The 24953-nt window shown below is 35.9% G+C and overlaps 1 protein-coding gene across 1 annotated transcript; it reads left to right on the top strand.

Moving 5' to 3' along the window:
• The first annotated feature begins 237 nt into the window (after positions 1 to 237).
• Positions 238 to 24021, top strand: LOC122335230 (oxysterol-binding protein-related protein 10). The gene is made up of 13 exons (XM_043233044.1): positions 238 to 634; positions 8160 to 8335; positions 10808 to 10887; positions 11720 to 11788; positions 13322 to 13513; positions 16053 to 16248; positions 19610 to 19740; positions 20290 to 20433; positions 20511 to 20982; positions 21588 to 21774; positions 21865 to 22047; positions 22894 to 23047; positions 23185 to 24021. Exons 1-13 carry the CDS (start codon positions 480 to 482, stop codon positions 23227 to 23229), a joined length of 2184 nt encoding a protein of 727 aa, XP_043088979.1. The 5' UTR covers positions 238 to 479; the 3' UTR covers positions 23230 to 24021.
• The last annotated feature ends 932 nt before the right edge of the window (positions 24022 to 24953 follow it).

Genomic DNA, 24953 nt, shown 5'->3' with positions numbered 1-24953 from the left:
ACATTCTGTTCTGTTTTCTTGGCCAACACTTCTAGTCCAATGTAAAATTTGAGTAAAACAGAACAAAATGAAAACCAATGACATAAAGATGCCTGGTTTCTATAAGACAGTGTTGTATTTAAAAGGGTCCTGTTCGTTATACAGGCAAATTAACCCAAAATGCAGAGATGCTTAGCGCTATCTTCAGAGTGTTATAGTCCATGCAGATGATGCATCACGATAGAGTTTTTAAGATTCGGTGTAAAGGCTACGCGTCACGCACGCGTCGCGCTCACGGCAGAGTTCGGATCGGTTTGTAATATCCGGGTTGGTTGGAAGGAGGGAGTGTCTCAGATTCCCTTCAGAAGCACGCTGGAGAGAGCAGCGAGAGAGACGCGCTCCGCGGGAATATGGCATCGGGCAGAGGGAAGCGGAAGCGCAGCGCGGTGGAAACGGGTCCCAGCTCTCCGGTCATGATTTAGGTCGGCATCCGGAGCGCGATGGAAAAGCCGCTGTGTTCGTCGCAGCCCGCGGCCTCGCTCGGGTTCGGCGCGTCTCCGGCGGAGAACATCGCGCCGCTGCAGCGCGGACGCACGCGCAGGATCGAGGGGGTGCTGAGCAAATACACCAACCTCATCCAGGGCTGGCAGAACAGGTAACAGCACCGAACCGTACCCGACCCAGACCCGACCCAGACCGGGCTCAACTCGTGACCGCAATCTGTCACGTCATATTACCACAGTACGTGTGACATGAACTGCATTTTAGACCTAAATCTGATTGATTTAGGATTTTATTGTTTGTCGTTTGCCTCTTTAGTTAAATTAAGTTAGTTATTCAGTTATGACATTTCCATGCATATTCTCGTGCTATATATAAACCTTGTTATACTAATGCTTACTGTACTTGTGTATGTGACTGGATGCAAACCTGTCAAATGGAAGATAATTTTACTTAACATCCTAATGATTTTTGGCACAAGAAAACCCTATCATTTCGACCCATACAATGCATTGTTGGCTATTTCTACAACTACACAAGTACGACTTAGAAGGTTTATTAAGCGTAGGGCCTAAAATCTAAATGAGATCAAATTGTGAGAAAAACACAAAATTGGTTGAATATATTCAGAAGTAAGATAAGTTCTGCACGTATTCTCACACACACACTCCTTGTCTGTCTTTTAGTTCCTTACTTATATTTGTAGTTTATGGTTTCCTCTCATTCTAACATAATGTGAGTACATTTCCTAATGCCCTTCATTACTAAAGTGTTGCGTCATCATTAAACTTCCTCATAGTCCCCCAAATCGATGCCACATGTTTGCTTTTGTGTTTTTAGAGTTAACGTGAAGCTTTTAAAAGGTGTAAGTGTGTTTTTATATATGCTGGGTTCCAGCTGAAATCGTTAGTCATTGAACAAACAGTCGAGGTCAGACTTGTTGCAGGTTTCATAGGAGATATAACTGATATTCAGGAATAATTACACAAGAGATCCGGAACCAGTTTAATAAATAAATACATTATCTGGCATGAATCTGATCTGTGCTAAACACAGTATCTGTAGGATTTGTAAAACAGCGCTTGAGCGGAAATAAGTTTCTTCACACGCACGCTCTGTTTCAGGATGTGCAAATGTGTGTGTTTTAGGACGTCCTGACCTGTGTGTGTGTGTGCTGGACGCATGGGACGAGCTTTGATATTCAGATCAGATTCTCTGCTGATGGTGACATCCAGACTCAACGGAGTTCATCTGCACAGACTGTGAGATCATGATCATAAGAGAGGAAAATCATATCGCTCTTTTAAAGATCAGGATCTCCGTTATCAAAAGTGTAAACATCATATTCAGGGCCATATAAAATCCATTATATTTTCTTCCCAAATTCCATGTTTTCCATTTTAAATTGATATGGATTCTGTTTTAATTATATATTTTTCCGATAATATATTTAAAAATATATATAAATTATAAATCTAGAAATGTACATTTAATTTTTGATATGCATTTAATTTAATTTATGTGTTGTTTTACAAATTAAGTGCAAACTCCCAGCTTAAAAGCGTAAATGTTAAAATGTTTGGATTATATTCACTTATTAATAATAAATGCTTCATAGAACTGTGCTTGGTAGCACTCTATTTTACAGTCCTATTCTACTCATATTTACATTTAGTCATTTGTAGATGTTTTTATCCAAAGCGGTTTACAAACGATTAAATAATAATAACAATGATTAAATAATTATTATAATAATTAAATAAACAATAACTGAATTAATAACTACCCTTAAACTGAACCCTATAGTACATTTGCTGTACAAAATGTGTATTATTATTATTATTATTATAAAAATATTGCCTTATCAATGATAATTTTAAATAATGATATTTATTGCATTTAAATTAATTGCTGAAAATAATTCTATCATAACAAGTTAACTGAACTTTGACTTATTTTGGCAGACTATAATTTAGACTTTTGTGTTTTCGACACAGTTTTTAAGCATTATTTCCAAAAGAAATGGTGAATTGCTAATGAAATGCTCCCGGAGCAGCTCTGGAGATGAAGTTCATGTGGACTGCTGTCGCAATATAGAAGAAGCTGATTATATATTTAAATAGCAGTCAGTTTGCAGTTTAATAAGTAGTGACTAATTCATATCCTGATAGCCCTCCTTTTGATTTATCACTCCAAAAGATTTGATTCATTATGCCAAATAATTCAGCTCTTCTGTCTAGAAGAACTAATGGAGACTTTAAGGAGATCTCATGTGTCCTGTATTCAGTTATTCATACTCTGGCTGAGGAGGAGATGAGGACATATGTTGACATTTGGGTGGTGACAATGTGATGTTTCTGAGTTGAGCCTCACACACACACACACACACACACACTCCACACACACACATACCACTTTACACACACACACACACACACACACACACACACACACACACACACACACACACACACGCCACGCACGAACACACGCGCGCGGGCAGCGCTCGTTTCTCAGTGTTCAGCAGGACTGTCAGTCTCTGAGCTGGTGGACGTGACTCAAGCAGCTTTTCTTGTTGTTGTTGTCAGGAGAGCGAAGCAAGTAAATATAGTATGAATATATCAGACATGTGTTATTCATCGATGTGTTTTTCTGTCCTTGATCTCAGTGGCTGTGTTTAAAACATTTCATTCAGTTCTATCTAATCCAGTATTCATTTGGTATCAAGATAATATCATACTTTTTTCAGTTTTAATTCGTTTTTAGTTTTATATTTCCCATTTTTAGTTCAAAGGTACTTTTTTAGTATTTTTTATAATCATGTCTATATAAATTGTATACATTTTTCATATTGGCTTAGAGTTTTACTCATACACTTGAGATTTCTATATAGCAGAAATGTATTTACTTTGAGGAAAATGAAAGCTGTAGAAGCTGTTGTTTTCTTTCAATCTACTATGCATTCGTTTCATATTGCGGTATACAGTATATTTTTCACCAGGTTTAATAGATGGACTGGAAAGACCAGGCTGAAGAATAGAAATGTAACCCTACTCTGGGACTATAACCTTTCTCAGATTACTGTGGGACACTGAATTCTTCTCCACAGATCTCACAGAACAGATGTTTGAGGCATGGAAAATCTGAATAAATAAATGTTGAGTTAAAGGGCTGGAGAAAAGCACCTGTGGTTTTATTCGGGTGTTATTTGAGGAACGGTGAGACTCTCAGGTGTATCTGCTGTGGGCGACAACTCTTGATGTGTTTGTGTCACAATGCTTTCTTCAGCAGTACTGACTCACTTCACTGTTTTCCACCAAAGTGTTTCCTGCAGAACTCAAAACAGAGCTTTTTTTGCCTTCTATTTTTAAACTGAGACAGTTGAAATATCACGTATCACACCAGAGCTCTATAGTGAGTGAAGACGAGTCAGGAAATGTTCATTCAGTTACCGCTCTGATGCTTTACACAATTTCGTTAGGCTGATTTAAACCCATAAATCATTAGTTTGTGAATCTTTCTCTTAGTGAGATTCATTTGTTAGTGAATTGCACTGTTTTGTGTGTCATTGCTTGTTATACTCATTCAGCATAAATAGAAGTGGCAGGAAACATTGTGAGTTTTCCTTGGCAGCCATTGCGGAACTGTACCTGACTTGTAGTGGAAATGTAACATTTGTTATTATTTTTTATTTTTTTTTACATTTTGTTATATATTTTATTATATATATTTATAGTCAGCAAGAATGCATTAAAATAGTTGATTGAAATATATATATATGTATAAGATATAACATTACATTTTTATTTTAAATATATATATATATATATATATATATATATATATATATATATATATATATATATATATATATATATATATCCCAAAAAAGCTAAAAAGTATAATTTTCAATTAATATAGAAATAAGTATGCAACTGTGTACATATAGGCTACAAAAATGTTTATTTTCCAATGCACTTTACCTTATGGGACAGCAAAGACCTCCACAGAGGATGCAACCTTCATAAGAATAAGAGAGAAAAGTGGCAAATAAATGAATAAATTTTTTTAAACAGTGATTACAGTAGGCTACTGGTATCTTAAAGTTAAGTATCTGAATATAATACAAACTCATAAAATAAAAGACGGTGTGAGAATATCCCATCTCGTTGGATGAAAGTAAAACGTCAGGTCATATATAACAATCTAGATTCATTCACATTAGACTTGGCCCAAACAGCACAAGGGTAAAAAGTGTTCTATTCTACACTGGTCTCTCGTCCTGTCTCTTTGGATCGTCGCTCTCCAGCAGTATCTTATATTCCTGGCTCTTTCTGTTGTGCATGTTTCAGAATTGCCGAAGACGAGGCACATTTCTCTGCATCTGCCTCCAAATTTTTAAGCTACTTTTCTCTGAGCTCTTCAGCACCACCGTTTCGCTTTGGTCTGACCATTTTGAGCGAGTTCCCTTATCACTCCGTCTATAAAGTGCGTGGTGATGGGCCAGTCGCCAGTGCAGAAGCATTTTTTAACCATCCAAGAAGTCGTATTTTTGGGAAAGATGGCCAGTCCACCCCTGATTTGTGACAGATCATGTGACACTGAAGACTGGAGTAATGATGCTGGAAATACAGATTTGATCACTGGAATAAGTTACTTTTTGCTATATATAGACAGAGAACTGCTATTTTAAAATGTAATAATATTCCACTGTATTAGCTTTTATTTTTATTTATTTACACTATATATTAAAAAATAAATAAAATAAAAAATAATATATATATGTATAAAGCAAAGCACATTTATAGAACCGTTAAGATTAAACTAAACCATTAAGCATTTTTATTTTAATTATCTTCACATTTTGATACAGTTTGATCAAAAAACTTAAAACCATGTGCAAATTATATTACGATGAACAAGCCCATTTTTTACCCTCTTTATTTGCTTCAGTGATGGTAAACCCACCTCCTCCTCTATTTCAGGATCAGAGCTGCTCTTTTATGTGTCTGTGAACGTGCTTGCATGGTCTTAAAAGACTCTGATTCAGGGTCAGAGCACATTTTGAAACGTTTGGTGCCTGAAGGCTGGAGTCTATGAGATAAAGAGCAGTGTCGAGGATGGAGAATAGACTACAATATTCACTTTAATTTCATCATCTATATTATGAAGTGTAACTTTCTTTGCCTCCTTGTTAAAAAGCTATCAAATGTACCGATGTATACGTGGAAAACTAAAAAGTGCCACATGCACCAGAAGAGCACTTCTGGAAGTATTTTCTTTTCTCTCTCAATAAAAACACTTAGCCAGGAGCCAAAGCAAACAGCTTTGAGATCCATCACACTGCAAACATTAATTAGAGAGCAAAGATATTGAAGTCATCCATTAAGCATTTGAATAGCGCTGGATCCTGTATAGCAGATTGACATTGTTTGAGTTTGATTCATAAAAAATGCACTTGTTATATAATATATGTAGTCATATGTTTGCTAACTGATTGCAAAGTTTAAAAAATGTGAAATGACTTGTACCAGATTTTCCAACAAATTTAAAAGTAAAGAAAACAGTGGAAATCGCTAAAAAGCAAATAATGTGATTAAATGTTATTTTCTGTGTGGAGAAAATTGTTTTTTTGTCTTGTGTCTGATCATATCATATCTGCTTATGTCTGTGGCAAAATAAAGAAGGACAGCATGATTTTTATCCAAAACAGGCTCTCAAATCATCTGAAAATGTTGCAACTTGAGACCAAAATACTGTACTGTACATGTACAGTATATGAAGCATTGCAATGTAGGTTTTTGAGCTCTGAGTATTAGCATGTTGCACAGTGCACTTTGCCATTATTTCCAAACCTTATCGATTGTTTTAAAGCATATAGTAAGCACTGGCCTACTGTACAGAGACAGCGAGCAGCACACTAGAAACACATTCATAATGCATGTGGAAAAGATCCCCGTGTTTCACTTTTACTGATGTCAAAACAAATGTCAGGCGTGTTTGTGTGCTTATTGAAGTGAAGTTTGTTGGTCATTGATCGGCTTTAGAGGAGAAACACGTACACAAACAACACTCACACACACACCGGCTTTAAAATAGAAATAGTTTTCTAAATAAATGCTTGATGACATACAATTTTTTAATTACATTAAATATGTGCCAACTGTGCATGCATTCTTACTTTTTTTATTTACTCATTAACATTTTTTTCTAAAATTTTTGCTTCTCTTTCTTTCTCCAAAAAGAAAACCTTTTTCAAAAACTGCATATCGATATGTAATCTGGACACTTATTCAATAGATATTTTTACATTCGTGTGCATTCCAAGAGCATAAGTCTCATTTGGAAATATTGCACTAATTTTTATAAAAAATTTTAACTGCACATGTTGAGACTAAAGATTTCTAACACTGTGTGGTGCAATAGTTTATTAAATGTAAAGATGCTTTGGGTTGAGAATAATATCCAAATTTTATTACTCATAATAGTGTGGTTTCTATGTTTCTATGTTATACATAGTGAAAAACACCACGCAAGGCTAACACAAATACACATGAAATGAATGTTTTGCGGCTGGAAGCTGTGAATGGCTTCTTTCGGTGCTCTTCTGTGGTTCAGGTGCTGTTATGTGCACTTTCTCATACGCTTTAATCACACGCAGAGCTGAGCTGGGACTTTCACTCTCATTTACACCCTCTAATTGTCTGAGCGGGTGATTGGAGCCGTGGCCTCTAGCCAGAGGGATTGTGGGATTGAATGAGAGTCATCACATCTAAACCATCATCTGAGCTTCAAATCAAACTCTCTCTGATTCTCTTTCATTGTTCTTGATCGGACTGTTGTTGAAATGATTAATCAATGTGTCCAGACTCTGATTCTGCTCTGCTTCACACTTACATGCTCTGCTCATACTTTTGGGTCTTTGGAGATTATAGGTAAAATATACTTTTTTATTAATAAAAATACACAAAACATACATATACATTATGCACTTTGCAGATTATCAAATTAGTGGAAGAAGCAAAATTAAAAATACTATTAAAATATATATATATTAAACTCAACTTGATATTTTTTTGTTTCTATATTATTTTATTTTTATTTCTATTTATTATGTACTATTTACGTTTGCATTTATGTATGTTATGATTTATTTATGCTTAGATTTGCTTTACCTCCTTATATTTGTTTTTATGCTTGGATTTACGTTTAGAATAATTAGTTTAGGTTTATTTATGTTTAAATGTAATTATATTTACATGCATTTATTAATGCTTAGATTTATTGATTTTGTTTGTATATTTATGTCTTTATTTCATTATGTTGTACATTGATTTTAATTTCATTCCAACTGATTTTTTTTTTCAGATTGTCATTTTAAATAAGAATGTTATTCATAAGTGAATGATTAAATAACTTGAATAGTCCTACTGTATGGCAAATTGCTTTTTAATTGATATAAGCACATAAAAACAGCTTAGAAAATAATGCAAAAGTTTTCAAATGGCGTTTTAAAGGAATCATGCCACTCCGCAGGATTGTCAGCTGTGCATGTTCTTTCAAAGTATTTCTGCCCAAGTCTTAAAGTCATATGTTTGACAAGCAGTACAGTTCTCTCTTCATTTCAGCGCTGATGCATGATGGTGGTGAGGTTAATCTGTGTGTGTGTGTGTGTGCAGGTATTTCGTGTTGGACCCTGATGTGGGTCAGCTGCAGTATTTCGTGAGCGAGCAGGGGCCGAGTCAAAAGCCCCGCGGGTCCTTGCCTCTGATTGGTGCGTCCGTGACGGTGAGCGACGAGGCACCTCACATGTTCATCGTCAGCTCGGCCAATGGAGAGCTCTTCAAACTCCGAGGTATTTTACACTCGCGTTCGTGACTCTCCGGTCAGAAGCGTTAGGCGTGACCGAGCGCAAGGATTGCCGATTCACGCCTTAGTATCGGGCTGTTACCACGGCAACCAGCGGCCTCTTTTTACCAAATTCATGTTTCATGCAGGAGTTTGTGCATTTATTCAGTATTTTTCTCTGTGGTGCTGGAGGCTTTTCTATTGAGAGTCTCGCTGACATTCAGTCTGTTTCTCAGCCTGTTCCGCCATACGGAGAAAAACTGTCAACTAAACATTGATTCACTGCCATTTGGATGTCAGTTCAAATGTTAGATTGTTTCCCCCAAGAAAGTTTTATTTTTAATCATCAAGGATTCATTAAATTGATAAAAAGCGACAGTGAAGACATTTATAATGTTGTAAAAGATTTTTATTTCTAATAAACGCAGTTCTTTTGAACTTTCTATTCCTTAAGGAGTCCAAAAATCATATTTTCTGGATCGTATTATGTATAGAAAATTCAGCTGCGCATCAGGAATAAATTCCATGTATTTCCAGTGGGTTTTTTTTAAGTTGTCGTTAGGTTTATTGTTGAGAATGACTCTGTGTTAATTAGCATATCTGTTAATTGCAGCCAGTCCATGCATCTTCAATGCATCTTCATCTCCTAATTAAAGTGGGAGCTTGTTTAAATTGCTAATGGCTGATCGGAGTGAAGCTAATCCGTGATGAAGCATACTTGACAGCTGTTTTACGCAGGATGCATTCATTCATGAGATTGAGCATTAAATGGATCTGATGAAGGTTATAGTGCTGCATCATAAGTGCTGCATGTTCTGATGAGAGACATCATCTATTTCTATGAGCAACGACAACTGGAGAAGAACAGTGAGAGGAAGAACATCTACCACATTAACTCAGGATCTGCTCGCTGCTGCCATCTCAAGGGGTTCTGGGTATTTACTTTAAGGTTTAGTAGCTGGATTCTGGCTGATCCAAGGTGCCTCTCAGCTGCCAGGATTTTGCCAAAGACTTGATGAAGAAAATCAGGTCATCTCATCCCAAATTCATCATGAAAAAAGCTTACCAGCTCACAAAATATTGATTTATTTATTATACTTAACGTTTTTATTATATATTCATTTTGTATAATTTCATTTATATGCATTTAATTTGTTGTATTTTTATTTTATTTTTTTAATAATTTTTACATATTTGTTTTATTTTATATTGATGCATTTTGTTTTTAAATGTATTTATTGTATGTATTTATATTTATTATTATGAATAATGCATTAATATGAATAATATGAATATGAGTAATTTAAAAAAATAAGAAGGTGAAGCCAACAATTAAAAAAAGTGACATACAATATAAAAAATATGGATAGGAAACATTAAGTATCTGAATAATCATTTTGATTTTTATTCAGTTCTAAAATATTTCCTGATGCATCAGTTTTCCTGCAATTTGACTGAATGTTAATGCTCCCTTGATCTTGACTCTAGTTTGTGAAATACTTCCATTTAATGGGACCACATTAGCACATCACATCTTATCTATAATGTTTTGTAAGTGTGTGCTTGTTAAATAAACCGAATGAATAATAATCATTTTAAAAGATGCAGTGTTTTGTTGTGTTCATGTTTGGACAGCTGCTGCTCTGTTTCTCATTAATCGTCTGTTTCTGCTTTATTAATGTCTGTCCTGCTGAAGCTCAGTGAAGTTAGACGAATTCAGCTCGAGTGCTTCACTGACGCTTAGTCTGACTTCCTGTTAAATGTGGAAGTGATGCGGTGTTCAGGGTCACTCGTCTGACCCTCAGCAGTCATTGTGAAAGATCAGTGTGTCATTTTAGAGTCGGTGAGATACTAATATACTGTAGTTTATATTTAGAGGTTGAATAAGTATTGCTTTTAAATACAAGTGCCACTGGTATGAACTCTGAATCACTGAAACGAGGCATTTTTAAAACAAATCCCAATCCATTTCAGCTTTTAAATGGTTGAAACCGACACAGAAGCAGGGGGTTGGAAAAATATATCACTGAGTGAATCATTTGGGAGTCACTGAGCAAGTAAGGTAAAAACTAAGGCATAAAACCAAAATATGAACTTGTCATAACCCACGATATGGACACTTAAAGTTTTTAGTTTCAAGTTTCAAGTCAACTTTATTGTCAAATATGCTCTATGTACAACATACAGCACAGATGAAATTCCTTCCTTCTGACCTTGCAATCATGCAGAATAAAAGAATAAAGATAAAAGAATAAAAAAACTAAAGTATAATAAAATAATGGTAGTTACTGCTTAGTTCAGTTAGTTCCATACTTAGTAACAGTTGTGGTGTTTTACTTCAATCCCAATCTTACTTGATATAATAGAACGCATCTTTTAAGCTGTTTCCATGGTCACTATAATGCATTAATACTTATGCATATTCATTCTCCCTGTATCTTTCTCTCTCATGTTTTCTCCCATAATTCCTCTGTCCCAGCGGTGGACGCCACAGAACAGCAGCTGTGGATGATGCAGCTACAGGCTTGTACCAGACGCCACTCCGACAGCAGTGCCAAGGTCTGTGTGAACACACACACACACACACACACACACACACACACACACACACACACACAGACAGAGAGAGCAGAGCAAGTGTTACAGGACAATCCGTTTTTTTGCATTTGGGAGATTTCAGATAGCTTGTTTGTACAGTTCTTTATAGAGCATACAGTAAAAATATCATGATGAGTGACTCGTGAAGGTATTCTGTATGTCGTCACTAATTGAAAAGACTCATGAAAGGCCCATATGATGCTTTTTATGTAGTCTATGTCTGAGATAATATTGTTTCTAAGGCAGTGGACCTCAGCTTTTTTGGCTCCGGGGCCTCTCATTTAAAATAATTACATTTTTGGATTCCATTTTCTTTCAGCTAGTTGTCAAGGAAGCATTTTCATTTAGTTTACCTTCATGTACTAAAACTAACTAAAATAAAACGAATACCATATAGACAAACAAAAAATCTTAAACATTTCTAAAAAGTAATATTGAAAAGAACACTAATGTACGCAACTTTTTCAGTTGTTCATGATTTACTGAATTAAGTAATATTTAAAATATGTATAATATTTAATATATTGACTTAACTAAATAAATATTTGCATAATTAGCTAAATTATATTTAAGATGTATTCATTATAAAAATGCCCATACAGTTTTAAGGTTGCAATAATTTCCAGGTCTAGAAATCACACATAAAACTGAAGTCATGGTTCTTCAAAGAAACAGTTAAAAATATAAATATTAAGAGGACAACTGTTGAAATGTTTTTTAAAAAAAGAAAGATCTTGATATCTATATATTTTGATATTTCCTAAAACGTAATCTGATCGGTTGTTGTTCACAGATGAGGAAACTGAAGGATTGTGACGAACATCTGTGTGTCGACCGAACTCAGAACACACTGGACACACAGGTAACACACACACACACACACACACACACACTATCTCTTGTTTAATGTGCGTGTCTGTCAATGCTGTGCTGCAGTAACTGCTCATCAGCTCATGATCACAGAGCTTCATTCAGTGAAGAACAGATGCTTCTTTCTGCCTGTGAAACACTGAGCCTTTCTCTCTCTCAGATTCCTCTGTAACTGATATCACACATATTGATCCAGACCAATCTAGAGTCCCTGCTCAGGGCATTAGCACACAAACTACTTTTGTTTTTTGAGGGGTTTTTTTTAGATCACGGTTTTTGTCCCGAATCTTTTAAAAATCCATAATCTCCCACCTCAAAATACAAAAATACAAATTCCACCAATATTCACATTAACACTTTTAATCCACAATCCTCAATATGTTACCTGCATACTTGTTAGTTTTCTCATTAGAACTTCACTGAAAGGCCTTGAAACAAGATAAACACACTTGAGAAAGAACACTGCATGAGAAGCTTGTTTGTCTTAAATATGAGATGTTTTGACTTACTTCATAGCTTATCCCATTTCAAGGATTTTTATATGTTAACCAGAAATAAAAAGACAAAATACACAAGGTGTTAAGAATTCTTTTATAGTTGCATTCTTAATTCAAAGGTTAAAGCAAAATAAAAAAAAAGCTTTATCTAAAGATGAGATTTATTTGTTGTGTTACTCATTTAGTTAATTAAAAAATATTCATAATTTGTATTTATTCATTCAATTTGGCAGTTTTTAAAGGTAATATAATTATTTATCTAACTAAACAATATATATGATCTTAGATTCATTGAGTCATGATGCAATGACAAAATTCGTGATACATAGGTTTTCTTGTAATATGATTCAGTGCAGTAATACATTAACTAATAAAATGTCTAATAATGTCCATATCTTCTCACCACTCACGGCAATAAATAAAATCAACGTTTTATTTACAAAATGATTTCAGGCCTGTGGGATGGCATTTGGCTTTAGTTCCTTTGTGCCCACATTTACTGTCAAAATGTGTTCGCCCACACACACACACACACACACACACACACACACCTCTGTTCACCTGAGAGAGAGACCTGACAGACTTCTGCTCTGTGATTCAATTCATTTAAGGTTCATATGATGTAATATTCAAGGTTGTGTTGTGTTATATTGTTGTAATGAACACGCTGAATTCTGAGTAATCTCTGTAACAGGGGCTTGTGTGATTGTGAAGTACAGTAATCTGTGTGAATGACACTCATATCAAACACAAACCAATTACCCTCAAGCGCATCAAAACACATATTCCATGCTGAAAACACTTTATGGATTTAATCTTACTGTAAAGATGCAGTTCACTTCGCATTCAGTTTATTGATCATTAATCTTCACCACACAAACATGCTAACTGACTTTTGTTGCACATCACATCTAGGTTTGATTTATAAGTATTCTTTACTGTATTCTGTGTCTCTGTGAATGGTCAGGGTTTTTTTTACCTCTCTCTCTCTCTCTCTCTCTCTCTCTCTCTCTCTCTGTGTCTCTCAGGGTTCGTCGGGCCGGACGCGGAGTTTTTCTCTTCTCCCTCACCTCCCTCCGTCTTCCTCTCCTGCATCTCAGAGACATCTCCCTCACCACGGGCCTCAGAGCAACATCGTTACCATCACGCACCATAAGTCGCCTGCAGCCGCCCGCCGTGCCAAAAACCAGTACCCAGAGCGCCTCCTGGAGGTCAAAGAGGTCAGACACACACTCCTCAAACACTGGCCTGATGGAGGATCATTACAGAATCTCCTGACTGATCTAAAGCAGAATTAAAGAACACTGTAAATGATAATATAATTATTATATAATTATCCACAGTTGTAACAAACTAATAAACTTAACATGATGTCAGTCATACATAAATAACACCAGTTTTCTCATTTGTTTCAATCTCAAACACTTTATATTTTAACTGACTAAATATTGCTTGTTCCACCCGTATTTGAATCATGTTCATACTTCAAACTGACTAAAAGTTATTGTTTTTACAGTTAACAGTTTTATGCTGATTCTCAACAATTTATAAATATAATGCAAATAGCCTAGTTTTTTTGTATTAAAGCAGAAATCTGACCCGTTTCATGTATGTATGACTGGCAGGTATGCATCGCCTTAAGTTTATTTGTATATGTAAACAAATAGTTACTGTAAAAATACTAATTTAATGGATGAAATTTTAAATGCAATTTAAATTGATTTGTGTGTGTGTGTGTGTGTTCCTTTCAATTAATGTCCATGAATGTGAAGTGAATTTGTCCCATTTCACAGGATGTTGAATTGGACTTTGGAAGAGGGTACAACTGAATTGAAATTCAAAGCAATTCAACACAGCATGTGAATTTAATTAGTTCCAATAGTGAGGAAATATCAAATATAAAGTTAGCTGAATTATACACAAAATTATGTGAGCTGGATCAAGCTTTAATCTGTGCAAATCAAACTATTACTGGAGAGCTGCTTTATAGGAGAAAACATGTTGCAGTTCTAATGGAAAGCAACACTTGACGTTGCTTTGTGTGTGTGTGTGTGTGTGTGTGTTTAATACTGTAAAGCTGCTTGCTTTATAGAGATCTTCTTTATAAAGCTCTGTATAAATAAACATGACGTGATGAATTGCAGAGCTGTTGGAAACATATTCACATTTCTATGATCAGATGCTTTCTTAATCGCTGCTTTCTCACTACTTTAGTCGGTGTATTTTGTTGTTGAGGGGAACTGTGAGTAGGTTATATCCTCCTTTAAACGTGACAACACTTTTGTTTGTAGCTTTGCAACACTTACCCACACTCAACTAGTTCTGCTTTGTTTGTACTTCTCATAAATGTCTTCTTCTGTTGGGTTACAGCCTGGAGAGCTGAATTAGTGTTGCACTACAGCGCCACACTGGCCAAATCATGTTATTGCAGGTCCTTACATTAGGTAATGAGCTCAAACATTCGACAATAAAATGATTTGTTGACCATTTGTTTTATTGTCAAGATTATTATCTTGAATTAAATTAAATAAATAAATAAATTAAACAAAATCAATTTAATTTAATACGATACGTCTCTTTAAATAAAAGCTTTTGGCAAATGCATGAATGTGAATACTGCATTTTCACACAGACTTTCTCCGGAAACATCTCTTTGCTTTAATAAGGAAATAAGGAACAAACCGAGCTGGTTTTGTAGCTCTGAACATAAAAGAGGCATCACAGAGAAGTTTCTCCTCTTATGAACTGTGTCAGTTGGAGCTCTATTGGATTTTATTTCTGTGCCAGAGCATCATTTAGAGAATTAAATAAGTCCTGCGTCAGCTGAAACATTATTACCTCGTCAGTCATGTCTGTCGACACACGGTTCGTGTGATCATCCGCAACCACCACAGCTGAACATTTACCACTTTGATTTCATCAGTCTTTTCAGAGCTGGAGAAAGATCTGATTGAAGAGAATGAAGATTCTTTACAATAATGTGCTAAGAAGTGTCACCTGCTCACCAAGACCACATATAGGGCTATTTGATTATAAATACAGTAAAAAAAAAACAAAAAAAAAACAGTAAAAATTAAAAAAATATTATTACAATTTAAAGCATCTGTTTTGTATTTTGATATATTTGAAAATATAATTTATTTCTGTGATGCAAAGCTGAATTTTCAGCAATATTACTCCAGTCACACGATCCTTCTAAAACCATTGATTTGCTGCTCAAAAACATTTCTTCTTATTATAATAAACAGTTGTGCTGCTTCATGTTTTGTGGAAATTGAATTTTCTGGATTCTTTGAGAAAGCTCAAAAAGAACAGCATTTATGTGCAATAGAAATATTTTTCAACATCATAAATAAAGTTGACATTTTTCAAATTAGTATTAATAAAAATATTATATCAGAATCAGTGTTTTATTGTAAAAACAGGGTTTTCTGGTTATTTCTTTTACTAATTTAATCCTAAGGGCTGTGTTGCAGTTAGTAATGTACATTCTTAAAAATTAAGGGTGTTTTTGCAGTCACTCTTGGTTCCCCAGAAAACCTTTCTCTTAACAGTCTCTAAATATTTTTAAAGAGTTTTAAAATTCGAAAGAATCTTTTTCAACTATAAAGAACCTTTTCTTCATTTGCAAGTTCTGTAGATCTTCAAGGTTCTTCATAGAACCATAGATGCCAGTAAATAAGCTTTGTTTTTAAGAGAGTGGCTGAATGGCGCCACCTGTCGGTCGACCGCAGTAAAGCTCCTTCCTCATTTCTTCAGGTTATGAACCAGGCCGAAGGTCAGCAGAAGAGCCTGGTCCAGTCCATTGAGTCTCTGCCGACGCGAGGATCCCTGTCCTGTCTGGATCAGGATCTGCTGCTGCTGAAAGCCACCTCTGCCGCCACCCTGAGCTGCCTTGGCGAGTGCCTGACTATATTACAGCAGAGCGCCGGACACAACCGCGGGCCGCCCTCCGGTGAGTCCAATACGGACACCCTACAGACCCTCGTGCCTCCTCCAGACCCGGAGCCGGCCAAAGAGCAGGGCGAGGTCGACTGCGGCCCCTGTCCGTATCTAACGGGCCCCATGCAGCTAAACGTTTGCAATAAATGTTGTTGAAGGGCTGTTCGTCGCTCATGCTGCATGTTCACTGTTTGTGTGAGTTCATCTGTATTTTGGCTCTTCATTTGAATCGTTTGATCAGTCGGTTCTGTGCCTGATTGTATCATTTGTATTCGTGCTGAGTGTGTAACATGTCAATGCATGATTCGTGTGAGTGTTTGGAATCTGATTCCAGTTGCTTCTCGATGCTGGACATACCACATGCCAAAGAAACACACACACACACACACACACACACACACACACACACACAGAGGTGCCTGAAAACTCTAAATGACCCAGTGGATCCAATACAACATTTCAGTTCGACCCTGACAAGGACTCAGGTGCTTCACTCTGGGCGTCAAAATCAATTGCCGTGATTTTTATTTGATTTTATGCTTTGCATTTTTATTCTTTTTTTTATGTTGATTCACTCTGCCAAAAACAACTAAAAGAACAAAACGAGAACTCCTTGATATCAATGGACACCTTTGATGTCTTTCTTTCTCCAAGGAGAAACACTTGAGAGCTGAATGACTCTGTGCCTGATCTGAATATTGTATTTTCCTTTTGTATTTTCAGTTTCAGTTTTGAATGTTAATCTTCAGATCTCAGGTTCTGTTCTTTGTGTTTGGAGAGAACAAACTGCGTTTTGTTTAAACCTTCATTTAATGCTGTTTTTCTTCACTTTTGTAAAACATATTTTTGGAAATATGAGAGCGAAAATGCTTGTTCCTCTCTTGCCTTGAATGCTTCAGATGAGTTCAAATTGAGATAGAAATGAGACCATATTGGTGTAAGAACTGACCGTTAGGATGGTTCTGATGTTACGGAAATGAATTAAAGAAATGAGTTCAGATGACATCTTGATCTCTGACTGAGGTCTGTTACTGTGGGCTAGTTACATATATATTGAGGGGGCGGGGCTGTGAACTGGGCGGGGCCTCCAGATCCAAACGAGGGAACCACTAATCAGGTAAATACATATTGTTTTGTTTTGCATGATCCGTTTGCTTTACATCACAATGATCAGCTGAAACATTTCACATGTTCTGGTCTGTGCATGGATGTTTCTCTGCATGGTCTGTGTGAGGATTTGTTTTCCAGCTTTTTCTGAAAGGAATGAATTAATCTGAAATGATTATAACTTGAGGCTGTCTGATATAGTGTTTTCGAGGAGGTCATGGTCTTAAGAATCACTTTTATATTTATTTTGACATTTTATTTAATTATTGTCAGCTGTGGATTTACTTTTCAGAAGTTTGGGAACATTTCAGTGTTTCTGCAAGAAGTATCTTCTGTTCAACAAGGCTGCATTTATTCCACTATTACACAATAGTGATATTGTCAAATAGCATTATAATTTAAAATACATGTTTTTTATTTTAACTTTAAAGTGTATTATGTTAACATTATCCCTTTGATTTATAGACTTAATTTTCTGAAGGCCCAGATTTGCACGAAGGATTATTACATTTACAATAAATATATATTAATTGTTTAAAAAAAAAGAAAAGAATCACAGTCCAACCATAAGGATAACAATACAAATAAACTATATAATTTAAATAAATTTCAGAACTAATTTTTTTTTTCAGCTGATGAACATTAAAACATTGACAGCCAATCAGAATTCATCATGCTTTAAAGAGCTTGTTCGTTTAAAGCCACGCATGATGCACACTGAAGGCAATAATTACTTACCCTCATGTCATTCCAAACCCATAAGACCTTTGTTCATCTCCTGAGCACAAATTAATATAGTTTTAGTTTAAGATAACCATTTAGTTTTTTTTTAACACAAGAGTTATTCTCGTAGCTTAAACCGCTTAACGATTATAAACCACTGATATCGCATGGATTCTTTTAATGATGTCCTTAAAATGTTTCCGTGGTAGCAACCATGCTGTTGCTAAGGGTGATTAATTAATGACAAAATTGTAATTTTTTTTGGGCGAACTATCCCTTTAAACTTTAAAGGGATAGTTCGCCCAAAAATGAAAATTGCCCAATAATTTAGTCACCCCCAAGCCATCTTAGGTGTATTTGGTTTCTGCTTTCAGACAAGAGTTTAAAAAAAAAAAGTATCCTGGCTCTTCCAAGCTTGGTAAAGCTGATGGATAGCGGTCGTTATTTTAAAGCTCCATAAATTGGATATATCCAAAAACCCATCAATCTGCGTCAGAAGACACGTGTTTTATGACAGATAAATCCAATTTATGGAGCTTCAAAATAATGGCCACTATCCACTAACGTTACCAAGCATGGATGAATTTTAAAAAAACTGTGTTCATCTGAAAGAAGAAAGTCATACACACCTAGGATGGCTTGGAGGTGAGTAAATAATGGGCTAATTTTTATTTTTGGGTAAACTATTCCCTTAAATGTCAAACATTTGGCTGCGAGAGACTTTATATACTTTCCGTGTCATCAACTGCTGACTAGAAAAAACAATTGAGTAATTGGTTTTTATTCTTTTCTAGGGTAAATCAGTGAGGAGAGTTAAAGGAAAGCATTAGTAAATCTGTTTCTGTTTTTAGTCATGATTTAGAGTTCAAGTAAACAGTCTGTATATAATCATTAAAAGGGATTGTTCATGTAAATGATAAGAGTTCTGTTCCTATCTTATTAAAATGCAAATAATCTTCAGTTTAATGGGCCACAATGTCACAAAAACAAACTGCATTTACATTCAGTTCCTCTATGTCATAAATATATGTGGCTGAATCTTTGTGAATGTAGGAAACTTGACATCAGCTGATCAAAAATATTGTGAGAGCAGATGCCAAGTTCATGCAGCCCTGGAGATGCTTTGATCGTGGTGCCATGAGAATTTGAGATGTCTCTGCATCAGTACAAGAGCTTAAAGACACTTCACATCTTTTTACAACTCACTGAACTTCTGCAGAATTAATCTACAGTTGATTGGTCACATGTATAAAATATTATACGGCGTTAAAACCGCCATTCAAAGCAGCATACATGTGTGTTGAAAGGTGTGAATCATTTCTGCTGAAAAAAAAATGGTGGTTTGCTGAGTTTAGTTGGTTTCCAAATTTATTTTGATGGGTATTTTTCAACCAGCTAAACTCCGTGAGCCACCTTAGGCTGTGTTTTTTCATAAGTGTCATCAGCGTGACAGATGAGCGCAAGCTGAAGGTCACTAATTGGTTTTGAGTTTCAGCGTGATGTGCAACTGCTGACCACTGGTCATGTGTTCTTCGTCCCTGCAGATAATGTTCCCATGTGGACCGTCCCAAAGTCGCCCTCGGGAGAGCGTCTCAGGAACGGCGGTGCAGTTACCCAGAGCTCCACTGAGCCCTCGCCCTCCCTCAGGAAAACAAACCTTCTGCAGAACATCGAGGTGAGACAGTAAAATGCAATGTTTTAAAATTGTACTTCATTTTAAAACAGCTATTTTAATACATTGTAAAATGTAATGTATCCCAGTGAAAGCTGAATTTTAAGCATCGTTACTCCAGTCTTCAGTGTAACATGATCCTTCAGAAATCGTTGTAATATACTGATTTGCTGCTGAAGAAACATTTCTGATCATCATCAGTGCTAAAAACAGTTGTACTGCTTGATATTTTCATTGAATAAAAAAAAAATGATTCTTTGAATAGAAAGTTGAAACAAAAGCATTTATTTAAAACATTCTAAATTCTAAATCACTACATATATGTGTGTGTGTAAATATATACACACACACACACACACACACACACTATATATATATATATATATATATATATATATATATATATATATATATATATATATAGTTTACTTTATAAATAACATACAAATAATACAATCAAATATTTGTTATTGTTTGTTTTATTCATTTAATAGAATATTGTTGCATAAATCTAGTTATATGACATCATATTTATGTGTGTGTTTTCTAAAGGATGGGATGGAGGTGATTTCTCCTGAGGAGGAGGTGATGGATTCAGATGATAACACTGAAGAAGATCTGGGTGTGTTGGACGACCAGAGGAGCGTCATTCTGCATCTGCTGTCTCAGCTCAAACTGGGCATGGATCTCACACGGGTGGGAATCACTACAACACACCAGTATCAGGTAACATTAGAGTTACATCTGACATTAAAGTATCTATCTGTGTGCAGGTTGTTCTTCCCACATTCATCCTGGAGAAGCGTTCGCTGCTGGAGATGTACGCTAACTTCATGGCGCACCCGGACCTGTTCCTGTCCATCTCCGCCGGAAGCAGCCCAGAGGAGCGTATGGTGCGTTTCGTTGAATATTACATGACCGCCTTCCATGAAGGACGTAAGGGCGCCGTCGCCAAGAAGCCCTACAACCCGGTGCTGGGCGAGACCTTCCACTGCTCGTGGGAGGTTCCACAAGATCGAGTCCGCCCTCTGAGGAGTGACACCAGCCCCAGGACCAATCAGGAGGAGATGGGGGCGGGGTCAGACTCTCACAGGGTGCGTTTCGTGGCGGAGCAGGTTTCCCATCATCCTCCGGTGTCGGGGTTTTACTGTGAGTGTGCAGAGAGAGGCATGTGCGTCAACACACACATCTGGACCAAGAGCAAGTTCATGGGCATGTCAGTGGGCGTCTCTATGGTGGGAGAAGGTGGGTACATTTTTTTTTTTTATTCTGAGGTTACTAGTAAATCTGGCTGTTCTATGGGTTCAGGGCTATATTCTCCCCCAGGGCAGCATGCCAAAATATGCTTAATCTGATTAAATGTAAGGTTGAAAATGTACTGTAGTAAAGAAAAATGCTTGTTAGAAATTAGTCCATAATAAAGATGTTTTAACTTCAAACTGTCCATTTATCCTTATAATGCCTTCTCTATAGTGAAGTCGTCTGGTCTGAATCAGGAGAGAAATATGCACGGATCAAGCACTGTTTACAAGCCGAAACAGTCAAAGACAACCCTAAACAAATATGCTGGTGGATTTTGACCCATTCTTACGAGCTGCTCTTATGTATGTCATACACAGGTGAACTCAGTTCACGATAGAATATGGTGACATGGATTATTGATTGTTTATGTTGCTAAGGGTGGTGTTCAGTGAAACACAGAACCGTTTGGTGAAGCGGTCATAGCCATGATGTAACCCAGCAGTCAGAATCAAAGAATGGAACTAACCGGAGGGTTTTCCCTATGTCATTATTCCGTTCAGGGTTTCTTTTCTGTGCTGACGTGTTCAGTGTTGCTCTGTTGTCTTCAGGTGTGTTGTACCTGCGTGATCACGGGGAGGAGTACGTGTTTACATTCCCGAGTGCGTACGCTCGATCCATCCTCACCGTGCCGTGGGTGGAGCTCGGAGGAAAGGTCACCATCAGCTGCGCCAAGACCGGCTACTCGGCCAACGTCACATTCCACACCAAACCCTTCTACGGGGGCAAAGTCCACAGGTCTGGGGGAAAAGTTGTCCATTCTGAAATGAGACGTGATTGGGAAGTCTCTGAGTGATGATGATGATGATGATGAAGGTGTGTGTTTAGGGTCAGCGCAGAGGTGAAGCAAAACTCCAGTGGGACGGTGGTGTGTAAAGCTCAGGGCGAGTGGAACGGGACGCTGGAGTTCATCTACAGCAGCGGAGAGACCAAAGTCATCGACACAAACAAACTGCCCGTCATCAGGAAGATGATTCGCCCGGTCGAGAAACAGGGCCGGACCGAGTCCAGGTAAAACTCTTTAACGCCAGCATTTTTTAATGTTTGCACCAGTATGTGTAAACTCTATAGTCACAGGAGTGTTTCTAATGGAGAAATATATTATCCATTAAATTCAAAAGTACTGCTTTACAAGAAAGACAAAAAATAGAAAGCACTTTATTATTATTTTTTTAACTCAGGTGCCCAAATACAGTTGATAACTGCAAAAGTATAAAAACAATGGCTATATATATATATATATATATATATATATATATATATATATATATATATATTTGGTTATGTATAAAATTATTTAGTTGTTTAAATTGTTATTTGTGTAATAAATGTTTTTTACGTATTTCTGCGATATTTGTTTTCTCTTTATTATGACAGATTGTATGATAAATGAATAAAAATAAAAGGAATTGTATATTGACTGTAATTGGACATCTGAATAAAAAATAAATAAATACGTTTTTGGGTTTTTTTTGCTTTTCTTGTCAAACAGTGAACTTAAATTAATCAAACAATTATATTTTAGCATTAGAAACTAGAAGCATTAGAAAACCCCAATAATATTAATAATGTTCACATTTTTTATTTTTCAGGATTCTTTGTCAGTAGACGTTCAAAAGAAATCTTTTTGGAACAGAATAATTTTGTAATCTTACAAAATTTGACTTTTTGTCAATTTAATGCCCCTTTGCTGAATGAAATTTCCTATTATTGAAAAGTTTAAATTGTAGTCTATTGGGATTTCCAGCAAATCAGCTGAAAATTAAGCTGCACATATATAAATAAACAAACGGCATTTTTGAGCTACCATGTTGTGGTCATTGATATGGCTGTGATGTTCTGTGTTTCTGATCTCAGGCGTCTCTGGCAGCATGTGACTGCGGCTCTGAAGGAAGGAAACGTTGATCTGGCCACTGAACACAAGCATGTGTTAGAGGAAGACCAGCGATCAGACGAGAGACAGAGAGCTGCCAACAACATGCCCTGGAAACCCAAACACTTCAACAAAGAGGTGCGTTCATGACCCAAACCGCCTCGGACACGTCTAAAGTTACAGACTGACAAACTACACATATGAAGTAATGAAAAAAAGGACAGTATTCAGATAAGATGTGTGTGAAGCTGATGAAGGTGTTTGTCTGTGTACAGGGGGACGGATGGGTCTACAGAAACCCCTTATGGAAAACACACTGAAGAAAAGAAGACAGAGACTGGAAACAAACCGCAAAGAATAATGGTGCATCACACTTTAGACTGTACAGAGACCAGTGTGTATATATGAGAACATGGACACATAGAACAGACCTTTTGTATACTGTATAAATGATATTATATTATTTTTCACGATTATAATCGAGCCTTTGTGGATATGCACATGTACACAGTATTTATGTGATCTGTTATTAGACAGTGTGTTAACAGAGGAAGAGAGTCATGGATTACATCCAGTGTGTATTCAACAATGTGGACAAGATGTTAAGAATCAAACTCAGTATTTCAGCTCATATTTCACCCCAATATTATATATATCAATGCATCAAGATAATTCATTATATTGTAATAATTCATAATTAAATTGCAAATTAAAGTATACATTGTATAAATTCAATTCTATCATAGAAGTAACAATGCATAATAAAATAGAATGTTTTTGCGTTGTGACATTATTTGAATAATGATTATACGTTTCCCACCTAATTTATTATTAATGTAATAGCCTATTTTTTTACTCCATTACAACGAATACATATTGTAATAATATAAAATAATATTTTATTTAAATGAGCATAACTTAACATAACATAAATGCTTCACAGTTATTTTAAATAAATCCTGATGGTTCTGAAAGAAGCTTCAGTTTCTTATGTTTAGTTGAAAACTAATACTGTATTTTGCGGTGAAATATGATCTGCACATGTTCTTGACAGATGAGTAAGTGATGATGTTATGTTTGAGGTCAATCAGCAGACATTAAATGGATGAAAATGGTTGTGTTTTTACTGATGGTGGAGTGACTGGGTTAAGAGTTAAATGTTAAACGAATGCCTGGCCAATCAATTTCCTCTTCACGAGTCACTGCTAATTACTGGAGCCTGCTGACAGAACGCCATTGTTTAAACTAATTGGCCATTAAATGAGATTTTACAAGAGGTTGAACATCGCTCTGCTCCTCCGTAATTCTGATGCACTTTTAAGAGTCCTTTGACTTTATATTAACAACATCACCATTGACTTGACCTGAATGTGATACCTCATTTCAAATTTAAAGGGACACTATCCACCTTATTTTTTACCATAAGAACTGCTCAGCCATTTGTATTGTAAATGCAAGAATGGTGAATATGGTACTTATGGAAGCTTATTTCCGCCACAATTTCTTTTTCACAATTCACAATTTTTACAAAAATGTGGAATTTTTTTTCTAATTTTTTTCGAATTTTCTAATTGTCAATTTCATTGCAATATAACTTAAATGAATAAAATTATAAATAAAAATATAAAGACAAGTAAATCAAATTCAGAAATGTATACCAAAGGATTTTTTTAAGTTAAATTTATAAATATACTGTATAAATAATAATAATAATAAATTGCATTTTATTAAACACGTCCATTAGAGGATTTTCTGAGTAAAACCATCGTCTGATGACATTAAAGGACTCATTCACCCAACTTTCTGCCATGATTTCCATGTGAACTGATCAGAGATACTAGTCTGCGGACTGAATCGATGCCCATCATCGTCTTTTTCAGCTGATTACTGTTCACCAACTAAATTAAAGCAGTCAAAAGATTTAAAATATAGTTAATTAAGCTACAAACTCGATCGTAATGCTGTTGTAATGTTTATATCTAAACTATATGCTATATGCATTTCGAGGAGCTCATCATATTTGGTGTTCTAACGTTGTATAACG

The sequence above is a fragment of the Puntigrus tetrazona genome, unplaced genomic scaffold, assembly GCF_018831695.1.
Source record: "Puntigrus tetrazona isolate hp1 unplaced genomic scaffold, ASM1883169v1 S000000746, whole genome shotgun sequence".
NCBI lineage: Eukaryota > Metazoa > Chordata > Actinopteri > Cypriniformes > Cyprinidae > Puntigrus > Puntigrus tetrazona.
The sequence above is the reverse complement of the archived record's forward strand: the minus strand, read 5'-3'. Positions and strand labels throughout refer to the sequence as shown.

Coding starts and splice junctions, on each gene's coding strand:
- LOC122335230 (XM_043233044.1), top strand. CDS start 480: ATGGAAAAGCCGCTGTGTTCGTCGCAGCCCGCGGCCTCGCTCGGGTTC. Junction 19,741..20,289: donor ACCTTCTGCAGAACATCGAG/GTGAGACAGTAA, acceptor TGTTTTCTAAAG/GATGGGATGGAGGTGATTTC. Junction 20,983..21,587: donor CGTCTCTATGGTGGGAGAAG/GTGGGTACATTT, acceptor TGTTGTCTTCAG/GTGTGTTGTACCTGCGTGAT.